Raw genomic sequence first — 19,664 nt, 5'->3', positions numbered from 1 at the left:
CGCCGCCCACGGGGCAGAACGGCCCTAGCCGGACACTTCCGTCAGGTCTGGGATTACAAACCGGAAGCTGCTCTTTATGCTCCCTGCTGCCGGCCGACTGTAGGTCACGTGGCTGGCGTGCTGCCTGGTCGCTGAGCGTCCCTGTCCCGGACGCGGGGCCCTTCGAGCTCAGCCCCCGGGGCCCGAACTGCCCCCCTCGTTCTGCCCAATGCCCAGCCCCCGGCTGAGATGCCCCCCTCGTTCTCTCCAGCCCCCAGGGCCGAGCCCCCCCTTCTCTCCAGCCCCTAGGGCCGAGCCCCCCCTCTTCTCTGTAGCCCCAGGGCCGAGCCCCCTCGTTCTCTCCAGCCCCCAGGGCCGAGCCCCCCCCCCTTTTCTATAGCCCCAGGGCCGAGCCCACCCTCTTCTCTGTAGCCCCAGGGCCGAGCCCCCCCTTCTCTCCAGCCCCCAGGGCCGAGCCCCCCCTCTTCTCTGTAGCCCCAGGGCCGAGCCCCCCCTCTTCTCTGTAGCCCCAGGGCCGAGCCCCCCCTTCTCTCCAGCCCCCAGGGCCGAGCCCCCCCTCTTCTCTATAGCCACCAGGGCCGAGCCTCCCCCCTTCTCTATAGCCCCAGAGCTGAGCCCCCCCTCTTCTCTCCAGCCCCCAGGGCCGAGCCCCTCCTCTTCTCTATAGCCCCAGGGCCGAGCCCCCCCTCTTCTCTCCAGCCCCCAGGGCTGAGCCCCCCCTCTTCTCTATAGACCCAGCGCCGAGCCCCTCCTCTTCTCTCCAGCCCCCAGGGCCGAGCCCACCCTCTTCTCTCCTGCCCCAGGGCCGAGCCCCCCCTCTTTTCTCCAGCCCCCGGGGCTGAGCCCCCCCTCTTCTCTCCAGCCCCCGGGGCCAAGACCCCCTTCTCTATAGCCCCGGGGCCGAGCCCCCCCTTCTCTTCAGCCCCCAGGGCCGAGCCCCCCCTCTTCTCTATAGCCCCGTGGCCGAGCCCCCCCTTCTCTCCAGCCCCCAGGGCCGAGCCCCCCCCTTCTCTCCAGCCCCCAGGACTGAGCCCCCCCCTTCTCTCCAGCCCCCAGGGCTGAGACACCCTACACAGCCTGATTCCACACTCAGCCCTATAGCCCTAGCAGGTTAAGATTGCCCCCTCCTGATTTCAGCGTTGGCCCAGGCACACCTTGTGATGTGCTCTTCCAATGGACTTGGACCTTTGAGCTTCTCGTGATGAAATCCCACACGGGCCTTGTGAATGAATTTGGACTCTCTTGCTTTTCCTACCAACTGGAATGCTGATAAGCAGTGGTACAGAGTGCACTGGTAACTTCACTGCATGTTCCCCTCATCCTTCCAGTACCTTTAGTTTAACAACACCTTACCACTAGCAATTGCATAACTAAGGGCTTGTCTACATCAGAAAGTTGCAGCGCTGGTGAGGGAGTTACAGCGCTGCAACTTAGGAGGTGTACACATCTGCAGGGCACCACCAGCGCTGCAACTCCCTGTTTGCAGCGCTGGCCGTACTCCCGTTTTGTCTCGGGTGTAGAGGATCCAGCGCTGGTGATCCAGCGCTGGTAATCTAATGTAGACAGTTACCAGCGCTTTTCTTGACCTCCGTGGAAGGAGGAAGCCTCTGGTAATCAAGCTGGTTTCCTTTCCCGGTTTGCTCTCTCGGTCCCGGAGCCACCCAGCAAACCGCAGGGAAGGAGACCTGCTTGCTCGGGGTTCCGGGACCGAGAGAGCAAACCGGGAAAGGAGACCAGCTTCGCCGCGGTTTGCTCTCTCGGTCCCGGAACCCCGAGCAAGCAGGTCTCCTTCCCTGCGGTTTGCTGGCTGGCTCCGGGACCGAGAGAGCAAACCGCGGCGTTCCCGGTTTGCTCTCTCGGTCCCGGAACCCCGAGCAAGCAGGTCTCCTTCCCTGCGGTTTGCTGGGTGGCTCCGGGACCGAGAGAGCAAACCGCGGCGAAGCTGGTTTCCTTTCCCGGTTTGCTCTCTCGTCCCGGAACCCCCCTTGAAGCCGCCCAACAGCGCTGCAGTGTGGCCACATCTAACACCACTTGCAGCGCTGGTTGCTGTAAGTGTGGCCACTCTGCAGCGCTGGCCCTATACAGCTGTACTAATACAGCTGTAACAACCAGCGCTGCAAAATTTTAGATGTAGACATGGCCTAAGAGTTTAACAAGGAAGGCACTAAAAATGCTGCTTTGAGCTGCTATTTGATTTCCTTACACGCCAGGGAGTTTGAAAACAGCCAGTTACTGGAATCCAAGGGTTTGTCTTGGCTATAAAGGATGAAATATAACCTGAACCAGCAGAAAGGTCTGTATACATGTAATGGAGTTGAGTGATTTTTGGGGTGACCACTAGCAAGGTTGGATATTCTCATCAGATCCAGTTTTGCTTTGTTCTGAGCTTCCCCTTCCTCACCCCTGTACTAGAATCTGGGAATTACAGTAGCAACAGGGTCTGCTATTACTGCTGTGTAGGGTGACCAGATGTCCTGATTTTACAGGGACAGTCCTGATTTTTGGGTCTTTTTCTTATATAGGTTCCTATTACCCCCCACCCTGTGTCCCGATTTTTCACATTTGCTGTCTGGTCACCCTACTGCTGTGCTATATGATGCGACACCACCTAGTCATTGATTGCATTTGAAGGTAAATTCTTGAATATTTATCCATCTGTTTGTGCTGAAGTTCAGTTTTTGTAACCATAAGGAAAATTACCATGGTCACAACTTTTAGGAAGAAATACAAACTGTCTCTGTCCAAGCAATCCAGCGAATTTTAAGTCCTGAATTAGTTGGTTGGCTAAATGCTAAGTCCCTTTCTTTAAAATTAAAGGGGAACATGATCAGTCTTATTAGGAGAAGGGAATAAACCTTCATAAGCCATATAAAATGCACCCACATATCACACTGATAGGCCTGGATATGCCTTTCTCAGCCTAGTCTAAGCCATATTCCAAAGTCCATACTGTAAAGCGAAGTCATCCCCTCGGGGTTTTACCTTTATTAACAAAGAATTTAATAAAGTTCACCTCAAACATTTACCTAGACTTGCCTGTTGGTGGGGGATCTTACATCAGGACTGCTTTGCTCACATACTAAACCTTCTCTTTGAAAGAAAAAAAGTGTCACTCTTACTTCCCTTATATGCTGGTGGGAAGTGAGCCAGCTGCCTCAGTGAGTCAGTACAGCCCACTTAACCCTTTAGCTGTAGGATCAATACCTACAAACCAGGTGGGGTGTTTTGGGTGAACCATCCTATTGGGTTCTGGGAAGTGGGTGGGCAGAAGCCCACTCATGGCTAAAGGACCCTCCCCTAGCCTACCGGGAGGATCCATTGAGCCTGGGACTCAATTAAATACAGGGAACAACAAAAGAAAAAAAGGACAGATGTGAGGGTCAAAGGGTCAAAAGTAGGGAACCTGATGGGGACACCCAGAGAACCCCGGACAGTGCCCACTGAACGTGGCAAGGGAGCCAGCGGATGCTGCCCAGAGGAACTCTGCATGGATACATGAGTGGAGAGAGGATCGGAAAGAGGTCCCACAGTCGCAGAGCAGCCTGTCAGTCAACATCCTCTCCCTGGTGTTTTAGATGGCCACTTTGGCCATTGCTAGGAGGAAGTTGACGAGGACTTGCCATGACTTTGTGGGGCCATGGATGGGGTGGGCATATATGAGAAGATGGGGCGAGAAGTGCAGCCAAAAATGCAAAAGTAAGTCCAGGAGGAGCTAGAAGAGGGGCTGCAACCTGGTGCACTCAAGGTAGGCGTGTGCTAGGGTCTCCCTCACTGCAAAAGGGGCAGACATCGGAGACAGGTGAACCATGCCAGCCAGTTATAGCAGCCTAGCTATGAGTATAATAAAATAAACCTCAGTGGAGATACAGTTTAATGTAATAATGGCATTCATGCTGACTAACTTTGCAGGCTATGTCTCGTTCTTGCCAAAGTCCAATGTAATCTTTTTTGGTTGCTACAGTGAAAGTTTCATGGTGGAGCAGTGGGAAACATAATTTAGCTTTGGCTGACCATGGAGCTGCTCACCCCCCTTCTCTCTCCAGGTCAGCTTGCTTCAATCTTGGTTTTATTCCCCAAGGCTCTGATTCACAATCTTTCTGAAATAACAAGGAAGTTTTGGTTTGTATAAATTTTGCAGGTACTGAGCATTCTTGACTCCCATAAGCTCAGCATCCTGCTTTGTCAGGCTTTTATTATGCAAAAGGAAAACCCACTGTGGTTTTCTTGATCAGATTTTTGTCATTTATCCATGGGTATTTATTAAGCTATAGTATAAACCTTTATAAATATTTACTGGAAAGAGACTTCCATGATACTGTTGTGAATTTTGAAGATGGACACTGTATCAACAGTTTGCATTTTTACAAGGTTTGCAGACCACCTGCCAAACAAATACATATTTAGGGTGGTGTACAGTAAGGAGGAGTTTCTCACTGGGAACTTTTAGTTGGACAACATATTTTCCCAATTAAGTGATGGTTTTGATGAAGAGAACAGGCCATTAAAGATAGAAATAAGTCTGAAAATATGTAATAAAATAAAATATGATACTGGGAATAATACAATAAGGAAAATAATATTTACTATATTTCATCCACACTAGACCTTCATTTGATAGCTTCTGTGTTTTAATGTATAGGCTTATAATTTCACACCTATTTAACACGGTTAAACATCACTTATTGAGACTGGCCAAATGCATTCACAGTAAGCAGAAAGTTGCTAATACTGTTCCAATAAATAAATTAAGGGCTAAATTGTTCACTGTGAGATATGCTAATAAAGCAGCTTTGCCAAATGAGTGTATGCAGAATGTATGCACAGCCCTGGAACTAAAGGGATGCAGTGTGTCCAATTTTCACCTGACCCTGTGTCAGTCATATAAGTGAAGGTTTTGGGATAGCATTACTCATCCAATTATGTAATCTAATGTTTTAAAATGAAAGAGAAATGGACGCTAGGGGGCAAATTTCTTCATTTCTGGGTTTCTAGATTGTGCGCCTGCTACTAAAATGCGGTATTGTATGGCTAATGTTCAGGGGAATGGGAGGAGAGGAGATAGGAAGGCTGGATGAACACTAGGAAATTTAGGCCCGAGTCCTGTAGTAAGCTCTGAGAAGGTGGACTTCTGCACCTGCCCAGAGCCCAGTTGCTAACAATAGTGCCTGTAAACACTGGCATAGACAGGACTGGAAGGAAAACGTGAAAAGAACGAGATGGGAGAGATGATTGAAGTTTCTCATGGTTGCCAATGATGGCTCATCTCCATCAGGGGAGCTGTGGTTGACTGCCACAATTTTAACTGCTGTGTTGATTAGATCTCTAAGCAGGGCTGGGGACCGAGATGCTTAGACAATGGGGTCAGCCAGCAACTTGTGCACACCACGGCTTCCAATGGAGAACAGCCCAGGGGGAGCTGGACTGAGCCCTACCAGTCTAGCAGGGGTGGGTGCGCGGAGCAGGAGCAGGGCACTGGAATATGAGCGGGGCAGGGCATCTGGGGGCTCTCTGGATCAGGGGTTCTCAAACTGGGGGTCGGGAGGTTATTGGGGGGGTCGCGAGCTGTCGGCTCCCCCCAAACCCTGCTCTGCCTCCAGCATTTATAAGGGTGTTAAATCTAGAACCAAGTTTTTAATTTACACGGGGACGGGACACTCCGAGGCCCGCGGTGGGAACGGGGGTCACGTGACCAACGCCACCGTTTGGGAACCCCTCTCCAGCTGGAGCGCCGCACCGGGGATTGTGGGTAATACCGGCTCCTGGAGGCGCGGGGCATTGTGGGTAATGCGGGCGTCCCGCGCCAGTCCTGCCTTTGCGGCACCGTCGTAAAACGGCGGCTGTCGCTTTGCGGCTCTCGCTGAGGACTGGGCTGGCCCCGGGTTAGCTCAGAGTTTATTGGCGCGGGGCCGCAGCGGAGGCGGTTTGAGCGGCGCGGCCGGAGCGGGAGGATGGTGAGTCGGGGGTAAGGGAAGAGGAAGGCGCGTGGCCCTGGTGCAGGGCTGCCCAAGCGGTACCGTAATACACCTAATAGCGGGCAGCGCCTAGTCCAGGGGAGTCCTGACCCAGGGGCTCTGCGGCACTACCGTAGTACACCTAATAGCGTGCATTCCCCAGCATAATGGGCCCCTGGGCTGTGGCTGGAGGGGTCCTGGGTGCTACTGTTATACACCTGAACCACTGAAATGTACAGCTCCTAGCACTGTGGGCTCTTAGAGGCTACTGTGATAATGCACCAGGCAGGTCAGCGTGCGGGGCTGTGGTGTGGTAGATGCTGGAGGCACTAGCGGTTTGTGGCTTGGCTGCGCCTGGCATGTGGTGCTGTTTGCAAGGGAGGGAGTGTCTGGGTGAGAGACTGGTCCTGCTGTGTTTTACCTGAACTCAAAGGTAAATTTGAGTGATAGGAGCTCATGTAGCATATATCTGGAAAAATGGTTCTTACTCCTCCCTGCAAAGTGAAACAGAGTCATCTTGTGCTTGGTAGTAAATTCATGGCTAAAATAAGTCGGTCTGTAAATGGACTGACTGTTATCCTCTATTTTGCTGACATGTTTCTCAGGCTTATCCTCTTTCCTTTTGTTCTAGCTTCCTTTATCCCTGTTGAAGACTGCACAGAACCACCCTATGGTGAGTAACAAGGATATTTCCTACAAGCAATGCTTGCAATCCCTATAAAGCTTCTTCGGTCACCAGATCAGCATCTGTGTGTTGGCCGGTAGGGAGGTGAATTTGGAAGCTCTAAAGAAGTGAGGTGCCTTAGATGTATTTTCTGTATCTTCCATATGCTGCAGCCAGAATGTAGTGTGGTGGCCCTTTTTTCATTCTCTTATTAACTTAGTGTAAAGTAAACCTTCCAAATCTTGTGAATGACTTTTTATGAAATAAGATTAGAATCAGACATAGCAGAGATACCAAGGAGCATCAGGTGCATTTTTCACCACTCTCAATGTAACAGAAGTCTCACTGTTTTAAAGGCGAGTCTTTGGGCTGTCGCTCGTCTTTTGTTGTAATTTAAAACTGATAGTCATGTAACTTAACAAAGCATGTAGTGTGTTTGTGCAGCAACTACTGCACAGAGCTTTCTAAGGGCATTGCAGCTATTGTGGAACTGCTAGCGCAATAATATCCCAAGTACCTTTATGGTAGAAAGGCAGTCTGTATATGAATGTTAGAGCCTATAGTAGTCACTGCCTGGTCACTGTTAAAAAATTAACACAAGAATTAGTCAAGTAATTATGGCTGTGTAGACAGGTAGATAGGGCAGCTGGTGCTTATTATCCAACTCTGCTGACTGTTTTTTTAATTCCTTTGAATGTTTGTCTTTGATTGTGAGCAGAATCTGCATCTTTGTATGTATGTGGAGAGATCAGGCATGTTGTGGGTGCTACTGGAATGCAGAAGATAAAAATCTAAAATTCTGTTAGCAAAACTTGTTTGCGGAGAGAACAGAACAGATGCTACACAAATGCAGATCTCATGCAGCATCGTTTGGCGCTTTCCTAGACTTAACTTTTTTTTTTTATGTTTTGGGGGCATTTTCCTCACCTTTTCAGGGTAAGTGGGGGAAGATGGAAGAGGCTCACAAAACTTAGGGTCCAGATAGTTTGTTCCAGTAGCACTCTTATTCATCCTGTTTTCTCTTTCCTCTCCTTTTTATTTTATTGGGGTGGTGGTGGTGGTCTCTGAGTGGGTCTCCTACCCTCTGGTTTCTGTGTCTATACCTCTTCGTGTGTCTTACTGACTTGGGTCTAAATGGCCCCAAGCAGTGGAGGAAAACAGTCTCTTGGTTACGTTAAAATGTAACTCGAAGTATTTAAATTCAGTGAACCTGGTGGTCCCAGTACAGTTCCCTGTGGGCAGGAACGCCTAGTGTCAAAAAGTGCAAGCAATTTGGCACAACTGCAAGTCACTGCTGCCAAGTGGATCAGGGCCAAAGTGGTGCTGGACACACAGCTGTCCTTGTCCTGTAGAAAGTGTGTCCTTTTCAATTCAATTCAGGCTGCAGGTAATAACACAGGCAGGGCCACTAGAATTCTGAGGTGTGATTAGAGTGTAGTAGCAGCCTTTTGTCCTAAAGCTTGAGTAGCAAAAACAAGTTCCTAGCACAGCTCAGGTTTTATTCTCCCTATTCCTGTACAACTCCCATTAACAGGAGAGGAGGTAGCTGTTATATGTGCATGTAATGTGGGGTGGATATACTTTTTTGCATGTCTTGTTTATTGCCTAAATTGTAGCATATACAATGATTTGGAAGTTCACTTCCTCTTGTACAGTCTTGCACTGTGACTGCACTTCTCTTGCCCATATACGCTCTTAAGGGGTAATTGAGTCAAATATTGTCTGCTCTTGAGAATGTCACAGTTGCTGGTTTATTGTATTTGACTTTCTCCATTGTGTCTCAGTTGGTGGAATTGAAAAATGGTGAAACGTACAACGGTCACCTAGTGAGTTGTGATAACTGGATGAATATCAACCTAAGAGAAGTCATCTGCACATCAAGGGTAAGGTTGGCTATTTTAGGTTGCTCTGTCGGGTGCCCCATGCTCGGAACCCCCCCGTCTTACTCTGGCTGTCTGATTGCTGCTGCCTGGCCATCATTCTATGTTCTCTATTTAGTAGGTTATTGCTTTTGAGAGATGGTTGGTAAGAACTAGCCTGTTTGAGCTGTTCCCATTGACATGGTGTTCATACATTATGCTCGGTCATAGTGTTTAATGTCTATGCAGAAGTGAGGAGGACCTTCTCTTAAATGCAAATAAATGTTTGTGTACTTGCCACCAAAGGCATAGAACCAAAAATGGTCAAACACCAGTGAGGAAAAACAGTTTTGCAGGGAATCACAGGAACCAAAATGAACCAGGCTGGGCAACGGGAGGAAATGTATGCTACGGAGTAAGTGCCCCATTTCCAAATCAAGAGGAGATGAGGCTCAGGAAGAGAAGTGGGAGGAGGCATTGTGGAGACTTCCACAGAGACTGAATCTGAACTGATAATAGCCTGCAGTTGAGTCAGGGTTGTCTGATATACAAAGGTTCCACCTTGGTTAACCATGCATGCTATGTGACAGAGCTTAGAGCAGAGGCCCAACCCTTGCAGCCCTACAGAGGATGGGGAGGTAGCGCCACCCCCTTGGTTCCAGCCTCTGCCACTAGCCATGGCTCCATTCCTGGCCCCAGCTGCAACCTACCCTACTGCCCTGCTCTGGGGGGGTAGGGGGCATGACCCTGAAAAGTTTGGAGATTGCTGGCTTAGAGCCAATCTTTGTGCACCTTTCCTAGACGCAAATGTAACCGTGATCATGTTCTGCTTAATGTTTTGTTTGACTTCTTCCTTCCTGTGTCTGAAACTGTTTTTGTTTAAGAGAACTGGAATCTGTTTTTTACCTATATTAAATTGGAGTTAGATGGTGTCTGATGCTTTGGAAAGGACGCTGGCGACAGGTAAAGCCTGGAGTATAGTTAGCTGTTAGAGCACCTGGTTGAGGGCAAAAAGGTTTCCAATGTCCGTCCCTCCCATGGCACTGCAAAGAAGCTTGTAGTGGTCAGAGTGAGCCCATAGAGTGCTACACAACTGGACGCATGCCTGGCTGGGTTACACCTACATGGTGGGTGTGGCTCATCCTGCCTGGCTGCCAGTTAGGCAATAGAAAAACATCAGTAGACAAGCCCAGACTTAGAAAAATACACCCAGGATACAGTCAAGCAGGCCTCAGCTGACCCTGCTGATCTCTGGTTAGCTGAATGGTGTGAATGGCAATGGCCACTAGATGGCATGGGACTGTATCTGGGATCTGGCTCAAACAAACTTTAACTAGTTTAACTTCTCTGAGTACAGAAACAAGGAAGTGAAGGGAGACTGGCTCAGTCGTTTCCTGTATTTTGAGCCCAAGTCCAGTTTGGAAGATCCAAGGCTGAGGGTGGGGGGAAACGGTAACCTAAACGAGAGCAAGGCACCCTTATTGCAGAGTAAGTGTCCGCACAGGGGGCTATCCCTGAAAAACCCCATGTGGGACAAACCTATGAGCTGTTTCAGTGGTGAAAGGCCCTTTTTGGTGGCTGCTGTCTGTCTGTCTACCATAAGTTAGCAAAAGGCAGGGCAGGCTCTCTTCTCCCCTTCTCCTGACTGCATCATGGGTCAGTCTGTGGGTTACTGGTCAGCTCAGACACACTCTGATTTCCCTCCTCCTCGCCATTTCATCCATCACTTAAGGGCGAATGTTCTAACAGGGTTTTGTCCACTGCAGAATTGGAAGGTTCTGCAACTTGCTTCACAAAGGGCAGCCCCATAACACAGAATCTTAAACCCGCTTTTCAGAGCCACTTCCTCCTGGGGGGACCTGTTCCCTCTGAGATGTGTGTCTGGTGGCCACCCTGCCCCTGCATTCTTTCTGCTCTGTTGGGCTCCTCTAAAGGTGCCACATTAATAGGCCCAATAGGGTAAAATGGGTGGGTGATCTCCCATGTTCTTGGAGCTGAAATCTCCTGTTGCAGATATGCCTCTGGTGAGGAAGTCATGTTTCTTGTTGCCTTTGAGTCTGCTTTCTAAGTAGTAGTTTTTAGTTTGCCTTAGTCCTGTGTACACTTTCAGTCCCTCCTAGTGCTCAGTAGATGTAAGGATTTTACCCTCCACCTTAACTCAGACTTTGTGGATTTTTAATATTGTGTGATTTATCCCACAAGTGATGTGTTAAAACTGTAGTGGCAGATGTACAATGCCCCCTGCAACCCCCGCCTCCAAGCCAAGGGATGTATTTGTATTAGAGGAACCATTTATGCTGACAATTAATAAGTGGTAAAGTTTTCAAAGTGACGTAGACATTTCTGAGCCAAAGATGTCGGAGTGCACATGTGCACCTGCTCTGTCCTAACGTGCTTCTCCCCAACAGGACGGAGACAAATTCTGGAGAATGCCAGAGTGTTACATTCGCGGCAGCACAATTAAATATTTGCGTATCCCAGATGAAATTATTGACATGGTGAAGGAGGAGGTGGTGTCAAAGGGCAGAGGTCGTGGTGGCATGCAGCAGCAGAAACAACAGAAAGGCCGAGGAGGTGGCGGTGCCGGGCGAGGTAATGGTCCTGTTTGCTCTTCTGCTTGCGGTGGAGTGCCTAGGCTTGTGTCTTAAGCAAATCTCTTGTAGGTGTAACTGTTGTTGTTCCGCAATTTTAAACTAATAGTGCTGTGTGGTGTGAGACACTGGAATGATTCTCACAAAAGAGCCAGCTAAGGAGGATTAAGTCCTTTGCCTAGTTCACAAACATGCCTGTAAGGCAGGTGAATACAAAGAGAAGGGCTGGAACTGTTCCTTTTTGTTTACTGGAGCTGGGTAGGAGCTTAACAAATAAGTAAGTCTCTGAACTTGGCTGTGTCAGACTCCTTCCAAATAAGCTGTGGCCCTTTCATGTAATTGTTCTGTCTCTCTCTTCACATGAGGTTTGTGCTATCTGCTTCGTCGGCAAATCCGTTTTGAGGGAACGAGTGAATGTTCTGTCTGAATGTGCGTTGGGTTCCGACCATTACTGCAGTGGGGGAGGGCAGCCTTTTTCCAGTGCATGGCTCAGGTGAGGCTTAAGAGAAGCCCATCTGGCCATCCCTTTGGGAAGTCTTTGCATTACGTATAAGGGACCTAGCTGCTGACTTTTTGTTTCTCTTGCTGAATGTTTGGAGCATTCTCACCCTTGCACTTGAAGGCTTCATGCTTTGTTATAAGGTGATCCCCTGAAAACTACTCTAGAAATCCATGCAGGTTGCAACGATCATACAGGGGTTGTCCCAGCCCCAGGATCCTAGCATTGTTGGTCATTCCTTATCCTCCTGCTTGTTTCCCACCCTTGAGGCCAGTTGCAGCTTTGGTCAAACCTGTGGCATTCACTCAGTACTGCTCCTTACTTAGCCCAAGAGTTGCTCTTGAGCCAAGGGTCTGAAGCTTCTGTTAAGGACATTCCTGGACCTCATGTTTATTCTGTTATAGCAAAATGTGAGGTGGCCTAGGCCACCTGTGACACAAAACTAGCTCTCTGTGCACCAATAACTGAAGAGAGAGATTGGCTGTTATGTGGCTGGAGCAGCCTTAAAGGCTTGTCACTAGAACCATTTCCTATCGTACTGATCACACGAGGAGTTGCAGTGAGTTTGACAGTTTCAGATTTGAACTGGGAAGCTCGTGAAGGGGACTCTGTTTGCAAAAGCAGCATCCCTAGGAATGTCAGTCTCCTCCCAGAGGAACAAAGCTAGGATTTCTGCTGCTCTTGCTCAGCCTCTGAAAGCCTTCGAAATGCAAAAGTGACCTTTAGAAATGTGAAAGCGTCTTTTATTTCTCTTCCCTGCACTCCGGTGACCACAGCACTTGGCATTGCTGGTTCTGGATTCAGTGGTTTGCATGAAATATTTCCTCTAGGCCTTGTTCCGTCACAGTATCCACCTGGTGGAGAGCAGAGTTGATTCCTCCACTGGAGGTAGAGGCGTTCCCTGCTGCTTTGATATGTAACTTTAATTAGCTCCGGGGATATTTTATAGAGTGGCTGTAGCATTAGCTATCAGCTGAAAGGCTCTTGTTACTGTGGCACAGAAGGGGTAACACCGTTTGCGAAGGAGCTAGCAGGCAGGAGCAAAGGTATCATGGGGCGCACCGTTAATGTCGAAGAATGACCCTTTCAGCAATCCCTGGTCTCTTGCTCCTGGCCAGCAGAAGGGGGCACTGTAGTCCACATCTTCAGCTGCTTGGGGGAAGGAGGCAGATCCTCCTTTCAGGCCAGCAGTGTGGCTAAGTTTACTCACCTGAACAGTGTGTGGGCTGCAATGAGCCTAGCTGCATGGACAGGCTGTAGAGCCGAGTCCCCAAACTAGTACGTGCCCCACCAGTGGCATGCGAGTGTGGTGTCCCTTCACAACAGTTTAAGAAGGTTGGGAGCTGCTGCTCTAGAGCCAGCTGTGCCTGGTTGCAGTGCAGGGGTGTAAGCAGAGAGAATCCCAGAGCATCCTTATCTCCAGCACACCACAGTAATCCTGAAGGTTGGTCCGGAGGAGCTCGATTTGGGACTAGCTTAGCTTGGTGAGCAGTGCTCTGGAGAGAGCTGGAATTGGGGCTACACTGCAAGGCTGTTCCATGGTGCTGATGCCCTGACCAAAGCAGCCCAGTTGAGTGCTTTCTGGGTCAGTATGCTGGGTGGAACTGAGGCAAGTCTGATGGGTAGATAGGCAAGGTAATAACACAGCAGGATACTCTTGTCTCATTTTGTAACTGGCGTATCTTTGAAGTGAGTCACTTTCTCCATCATGTTGATTTCTGCATCCTTGTTGGTGTCTTTTTTTTGCCTACAGTAGAATTTTTCTAATCTCACTAAATGACTGATACATTGGTCTAGTTTTTAAATCAATGTACTGGACCACTTATTTTGAAAATTGTAACTTTCAATTTGTGTTATTACTGCATTCTGCAAGTAACTGCTGCAGTGAGTATCTTGCTAACAGTCTTTGCAGAGAGAGGTCTGACAGCACTCTGCTGAAAGGAGAAGAGAGGTTACATGGTTGATTGTAAAAGGTGGTGTTGTGGATTAGCAAAGTGTAGATTTTAAAGTTCTTCTATCACCTCATTTGAGAGCCATGGAAAAGGAGTCTACCAGTCAGGTGAAGCATGTGACTGTATTGCACCCAGATTATACGCTGGAGGTTACAGCTGATTTATTCTTTCACTGCTCTTCTTTCCCAGGAGTGTTTGGTGGTCGTGGCCGAGGGATACCAGGGAGTGGAAGAGGGCAGCAGGAAAAGAAGCCTGGCAGACAATCTGCAAAGCAATGAGACTCTGTACCTTTGCCAGAGACAGTGTTGGGAGGCTGTCTGGCTTTGTCACCTCTGAATTGCCGTGTGTATAAAGGTGTTAGATTTCTAAACTTCAATTAATCAAGCTAAACAAACTCTGAATCATCATGCACCTTGTCAGCCCCTCACATCCTAGTCTGCTGGTAAAGCTAGGGTAATTGCTGTCAATTTTTTAGCCAGTAAATCCATAAATTGGAAAGATTTGGATTCTCTTTTCAGTTTGGTAAAGGAGGTGACTTCAGAGACTCTCTCCTGAGAAGAGTTACATTCTGTTTAATTCTTCAGGTTCACTATATTTTTAATACACACGAAAATGTTGTCCCTTATATGTTTTAAGAAGTTGTGTAAACATTTTGAGGACAGTTTGGTTTTGTTCTTTGTTTTATACTTGAAACCAGATTTGGGATGTTTTTTACATCTGTAGCATACACAAAACATTTTAGTTAGAAAAACTAAAATTGAGGACATTGTATCTTTGCTTAAGAGGTGTCTCAAAGATTCATTTTTTTTTAAACGCCTTTTTTAACTAGCCCTCTGTTTCTGATGAAGCAGTTGTGTATCTCTCTACCATGCCTTGGACCATAGGCCAAGGGGAAAACACTCTTGGGTTGTGTGATTTAAAAACTGAAAATAATAAACCTACTACTACAGGTTCTCAAATCACATCACTGATTCCTGGCTTTGTCTGCTTTGTTACTGTATGTGAACTTCACACTGGGAAGTCCTGAGGTACTAGTACCAAGAGGCTAACCGCTCTTTTTACACTATATGTAATTCACTGGGTCATAACCACTTAAATTAAAAATGAATGTCTCAGTGGCTTATGTGCACGCACTATTCAGAGTTCTCCATTGTAAGTGAGTTTCCCAAATACTGATTTACTTTTTTTTTTTAAATTTAAGACTGTGGATGAAACTTTTCCTTTGTAAGTGGGTTGAAATGCCGATGCACCACTTAGTCTTCAGATTACTTTACTTTATTTGAGAGAGGATTGAATAGTGAGGTAAGAAGAGGATGTGCTTTGACTAGTCTTTAACCCTAACCTCACTCTGGAGACTGACTTTTTTGAAATAAGACTGATTTCCCTCCCTCCCCCCCCCCCCCAGGCTTGCTTCTTGCTTGACATGTAGAGATTAATTTCATTACCAATATCTGGCATTTCTAAGCCTCCTGTAAGAATCTGTGCTTAGTTTTTTATCCTGGAGCCACTGGTGAAAAGGGGGAAATCCTGGACATGCTGAAGTTAATGGACATTCCCTGTTGACTTCAGTGAGGACAGGATTTCCCCATTGACTTCAGCAGTGCCAGAATTTTCCCCAGTCTTCAGTCCCAGAGGTGGTAATGTTCCCTGAATGAGAAGTAGTCCTAGAATAACCTAGTGACCCAGGGCTCCCCAACGTGGTGCCTGCGGGTGCCATGGCACCCACCAGGGCATGTGTGTGCCCGTCTACTGGCTGCCGGACAAGCAGCCGCCGAAATGCAGCAACATCAAGAAGCGCTGCTGCCAAAATGCCACTGATTTTTGGTGGCTTTTCAGCAGCAACACCTCTTGATGGTACCGCTTCTCGACAGCGTTTCGGTGGCTGCTTGTCTGGTGACCACGCTCCTTGGCAGCTAGTTGTCCGGCACCCGCCACACGAGAAGGTTGGGGACCACTATACTGACCTGTTCAAACATTTAGTGTGGAAATAGATGCTGTAGACTTCTGCCTCAGCTATTTCTTGTCTTGAAAGACTTAAGTAGTTTGTTTTGTTTTTCCAAAAATAGTACAGGTAACTTACCCTTCAGCTCTTGGTAAGAACACAATTTTCTTTTTAGGGGTATCTGTTTGTGTTCATGTCCACTGTTATGCCCTCAGTCACCTCTTCTGAACAAGAGCAAATAAGCAAAGAACATGCTTTTATATATGATTTTTTAAATTCTTTATTGAACCAGTCCGGTGCTAAGTTGTGAGTGGAATAAATTCATTGTTAACCTGTAGAAAATGACTCTTGCCTGCTGTCTGCAACAAAGCTGGGCCTTGGTGAAGACCTTTGTGTCTCTGTTTTAGACAATTGGTTAATTTTTTATAAATCAGTGTTATCACTAAAACAAAAACCCACCCCAATTGACTGGCTAAAATGCCCATCTTTAAACCCCACTATATATTTTAATTGGTTATGTTTGATCACTGGGGCCTGGGGATCTTCTGATCCCTTGGAGCAAAAGCAGTGAGAAAGGTTCAAATGCAGCCAAGTCTCCTCTTGCCAAGGACACGGAGACCAAGCAAAGGGAAATGGGGACCTGCTCTCTGGGCTGCATTTGGAAATAAATGTCACTGTAGCACTCGAACAGTTTCTTCCCTTTAACGTTCTGCTCCCCTCCCTTTCCCATCCCTGCCTCGAGCCAGGAGCCTTCAAGTGCTGCAGCTGCCCAGTGAAAGATGAAACAAGTGCTGCAAAGGGTGGTTCTTAGTGCCACTACGGTATGGAGTGAAGGTCTGTTCTGGCCAGGCACAGCGCAGTTACAACAGGCAGTCTTTTGGCTTTGGTTCAAAGTAGCATCCCACTGACCACTCTAGGTGACTCCTAACGACCTGAAACGCTTGACCCTGTAAAGTCATTGGGAAGGGCTGCTAGCATTTCATTACAGCAGGGGAGTTCCTTCTCCCCAGCCCCCTTTCCCTTCTCGTTGGGAATATTTCAGGCCTTACCCAGTATATGCATGTCCTGTCTTCTGCAAAGGAGCAGTTCCGTCCAGGAGGGCTAGCTGTAATGTGTTACATGCACAGTAGAGATGTACATTGCTATCGTCTTTCCTGCCTGCTATCCAAACTAGCTTCTTCCCCTGTTTGCAATGGGGGTGTAAGGAGTGTGACAAAACCGTCTCAGAGTGTCACAGTGAGGCCATGGCAGTGTGAGGAAAAGCTGTGGGATGGGGGGAAAAGGGGCAGGAGCTGCAGTAAAGGAGGGATGTTGTCAGACTTGCTCATGAAGCTGGGATGCAGCCAGAGCAGTAGACACATGGCAGTGTCTGCTCACAATGGGGGTGGGGAGCCACATTAGCCACAGGGAGAAGTGTGCAGTCAGAGCCTGTTCCTCTGGCTCCCCCTTGCTCACTGAACAGGGTGTTCTGAAGAGCCTGCAGTTCTTCTCTTTAGGGTGGTGGCTGTCCCGTGGAACCTGCTATTCCACACACACCCCCGCCTTTCTCTCCTGGGTCAATTGACTCTGAGTTTCCCTTTCCCTGAAATACAATTATTCTTTTTTCCACAGCCCAGCCGTGTGGCCAGGGCTACCCCTTGTTCTGAAACATACAGTTGTGTGTATTTATGGCGCAAGTGTTTACACTAGGAACACATGATCTCTCTTTAGCAGAACTCTTATTTTGCAAAGTGTAAACAGCTCTCTGTTGACTCTGAGCAGCTCTGACTCATAACTTCTGTGCCCTCAGCTGGAAGACAGCATAGGAATAGTTACACAGGAGAAGCCTGCAGCCCGGAGGGAGTGGCTGCAGAAATATTTCAGGGCTGTGTTAAGCAACTAAAAATACACTTTGAATCCTCCTCCTCCTCCTTTTCCTTTCTAAATTTCAGATTGTTCCCTGTGCCTCTATCAAGCTGCTGAGAATGGCTGACAGCTCATCGGGGTTGAGGCTTTCCCTCCACAATTCAGAGCCAGGTTCTCTGCGTTTTCTGGAAGGAAATAAGAATTTAAAAGATGTGCTGTCTCTGAGCTGTCGGTTCCCGCTGAGTCCTGCCTTGCTGGTGTTGGTGGGTGAATCCCAGCAATGGGTAGTTCTCCTTCCCAGGCTCACAAGCCCAAGCTGGAGGTGTCTCCCTACTACACAGTTGAGTCATTAACCAGGTGGGGAGCACAACCCCATGCAACCTGCCTCCAGGCACTAGCAGCAGGTGTTTTCCACACCACCTCTTTCCTGCAAGCTCCAGAGGCCATCTAGGAAAGCTAGGAGTTGGATGGAGCCTGTCTTGCCCCGCTGAGGCTTTCTGCGGGATCTGGCTCTGCAGAGCTCGGGCCTTGTACTCCAAGTGGTGGCTGCCTCTCCCCTCCTGCAGGCAAAGAAATGAGGCTATAGGCTGGCCAGGGGAATAATGGATGGGCTCCTGTCCCAGCTGCAAGCCCTGCCGTCGTAATGGAGAGGAAGGAGAGTGCCCAGGGCACTAACATGGGATTCAGGAGCCCTGAGTACAAGTTTGTTCTGTGCCAAAGCTTCCCTGGGTGACCTTGGGCTAGTCACTTAACCTCTCTGTCTCAGTTCCCCTCTGTGACTCAGGCACAGTGGCACTGGCCTGCCGTGGGGGTCACTGCAACATGGCATTCTAGCTTGCAGGATGCCCATACTATGGTGATAAAGGCCAGAAAAGTTCTTAAACTGATTCAGCTGCAAGCAGCACTCTGCATCATGGCCCAGAGCGAGGTCTGTGCATCAGTGGGTTCCTGGCCCTCAGCCAGAGACCACAGGGAAAGAGCTTATCCCAACAAGTCCTCTTCACCCAGTTGGGGTGGAGTGTGGGGAAGCATTTCTCAGAGGCAGACAAGCTGGGCTGGGTTGGTACATTGTGAGGCCCTGCTCAGTTGGGAAGGGCTGGTCTGGAGAGCTGTGGTGCTTAATTCAGGGGTTGCGGTTGCAGAGAGCTAAAGAGCACCTCCGAGCCACCTGCCCGCACGTGCAGCGTTAACCATGCAGCTGCGCTGCTCTGCGCAAGCAGAGGGGCCTGGACCTTAGAGCTAGGGCCTGCAGAGAGCCGAGTCCAGCCTGCAAATACCTGCATGGCCGCCACCACCGCCAGCCAGACCCCTCCATCTTTTCTGGACGAGCCACAGGCGTGCACTGTCAACTGGCTGCCGCTGTCCTCTATCACAAACATGCCACCTCCCCTTGGCCATGATCACATGCCAGCCACCCTGCAGTGACTGCTTACCTAGGGCAGGGAGAGCGGGAGGGTTATGAGTGAGTCCAAAGCAGCTCCGCAGCTGAACCCAAGAAGGAAGCAGCAGCCCTGTCCTGCTAGCTTTCTGCTGGCGCTGCACAGATCACAGCCTGGAAACGGCTGGGAAAGAGGCCTCGGACAGTAGGGTTGACCAGAGCTCAAGCTTGCCCATGACTGAGGTGTCTAGAACTTAGAATGGTGCCCTGGAGCGTGTTAACATTTGCAGAGGGCATCCAGCATCATACATCTATTAATCGGCACATGCTAGGCCTACAGCTCTGGCCCCGGGAGCTTCTCTCTCTAGAATTGGTGGCTCTCATGAGAGGGGGCTCCATCCTTGCACTCTGCAAGCCGGTGGAGGAGATTGTCACTAGGGGCAGCTGAATTCCCCTCTGCCCCAGGAGCACCACACCCGAGAACACACCCCTTTGTTAGTGTTGCACCAGGACCCACAGTGATAAGTTCTTCATATGCGCTGGGTGTTTGACAGGCCTGGTGAGCCCCAGCCTCTCCTGCAGCTGGAGCCTGTGGGGCTAGGGGTGCAGGGCCCTCAGGAACGGAGGTGTTTATAGCAGCAGGTGGAATGAAATGAACCCTCTATCCTGGAGCCAGCTCCAAGGTAATTGAATGCTTTACATTTCCAAAGCACTTGGAAGTCCAGCTGGGAGGCCAATGGTTTTATCAGCATCAAAGGAACAGCAGGAGTTGGGTCAGGGTCCAGCTGTGCTCACTCAACCCACAGTGGCTGGGCCAGAGACCACAGATTCTGCCTTGTCCGTGGCAAAACCAGACCTCTCCATTCTCCTCCCCATGATATCCAGGTTTCGCTCCAATACCAGGGGGACACCCAGGGGAGAGGTTTTGGAGCCGGGTGAGCGCAGAGCCATTGTACATCTCCTCAGTGCAGTGGCAGAATTCT

The 19,664-nt window shown here is 49.1% G+C and overlaps 1 protein-coding gene across 1 annotated transcript; it reads left to right on the top strand.

Annotated features, from left to right (window-relative positions):
* The first annotated feature begins 5,822 nt into the window (after window positions 1–5,822).
* Window positions 5,823–14,480, top strand: LSM4 (LSM4 homolog, U6 small nuclear RNA and mRNA degradation associated). Its single transcript, XM_030540507.1, has 5 exons — window positions 5,823–5,951; window positions 6,583–6,624; window positions 8,400–8,498; window positions 10,883–11,066; window positions 13,706–14,480. Exons 1-5 carry the CDS (start codon window positions 5,949–5,951, stop codon window positions 13,792–13,794), a joined length of 417 nt encoding a protein of 138 aa, XP_030396367.1. The 5' UTR covers window positions 5,823–5,948; the 3' UTR covers window positions 13,795–14,480.
* The last annotated feature ends 5,184 nt before the right edge of the window (window positions 14,481–19,664 follow it).

Source organism: Gopherus evgoodei, chromosome 22 (assembly GCF_007399415.2).
Source record: "Gopherus evgoodei ecotype Sinaloan lineage chromosome 22, rGopEvg1_v1.p, whole genome shotgun sequence".
NCBI classification, from domain to species: Eukaryota; Metazoa; Chordata; order Testudines; family Testudinidae; genus Gopherus; species Gopherus evgoodei.
This window is presented reverse-complemented; position numbering and strand designations above follow the sequence as displayed.

What these genes read in the sequence shown, in the direction of transcription:
- LSM4 (XM_030540507.1), top strand. An exon ending in CTGCACAGAACCACCCTATG is followed by an intron (nt 6,625 to 8,399) that starts GTGAGTAACAAG and finishes ATTGTGTCTCAG; the next exon opens with TTGGTGGAATTGAAAAATGG. An exon ending in AGGTGGCGGTGCCGGGCGAG is followed by an intron (nt 11,067 to 13,705) that starts GTAATGGTCCTG and finishes CTTCTTTCCCAG; the next exon opens with GAGTGTTTGGTGGTCGTGGC.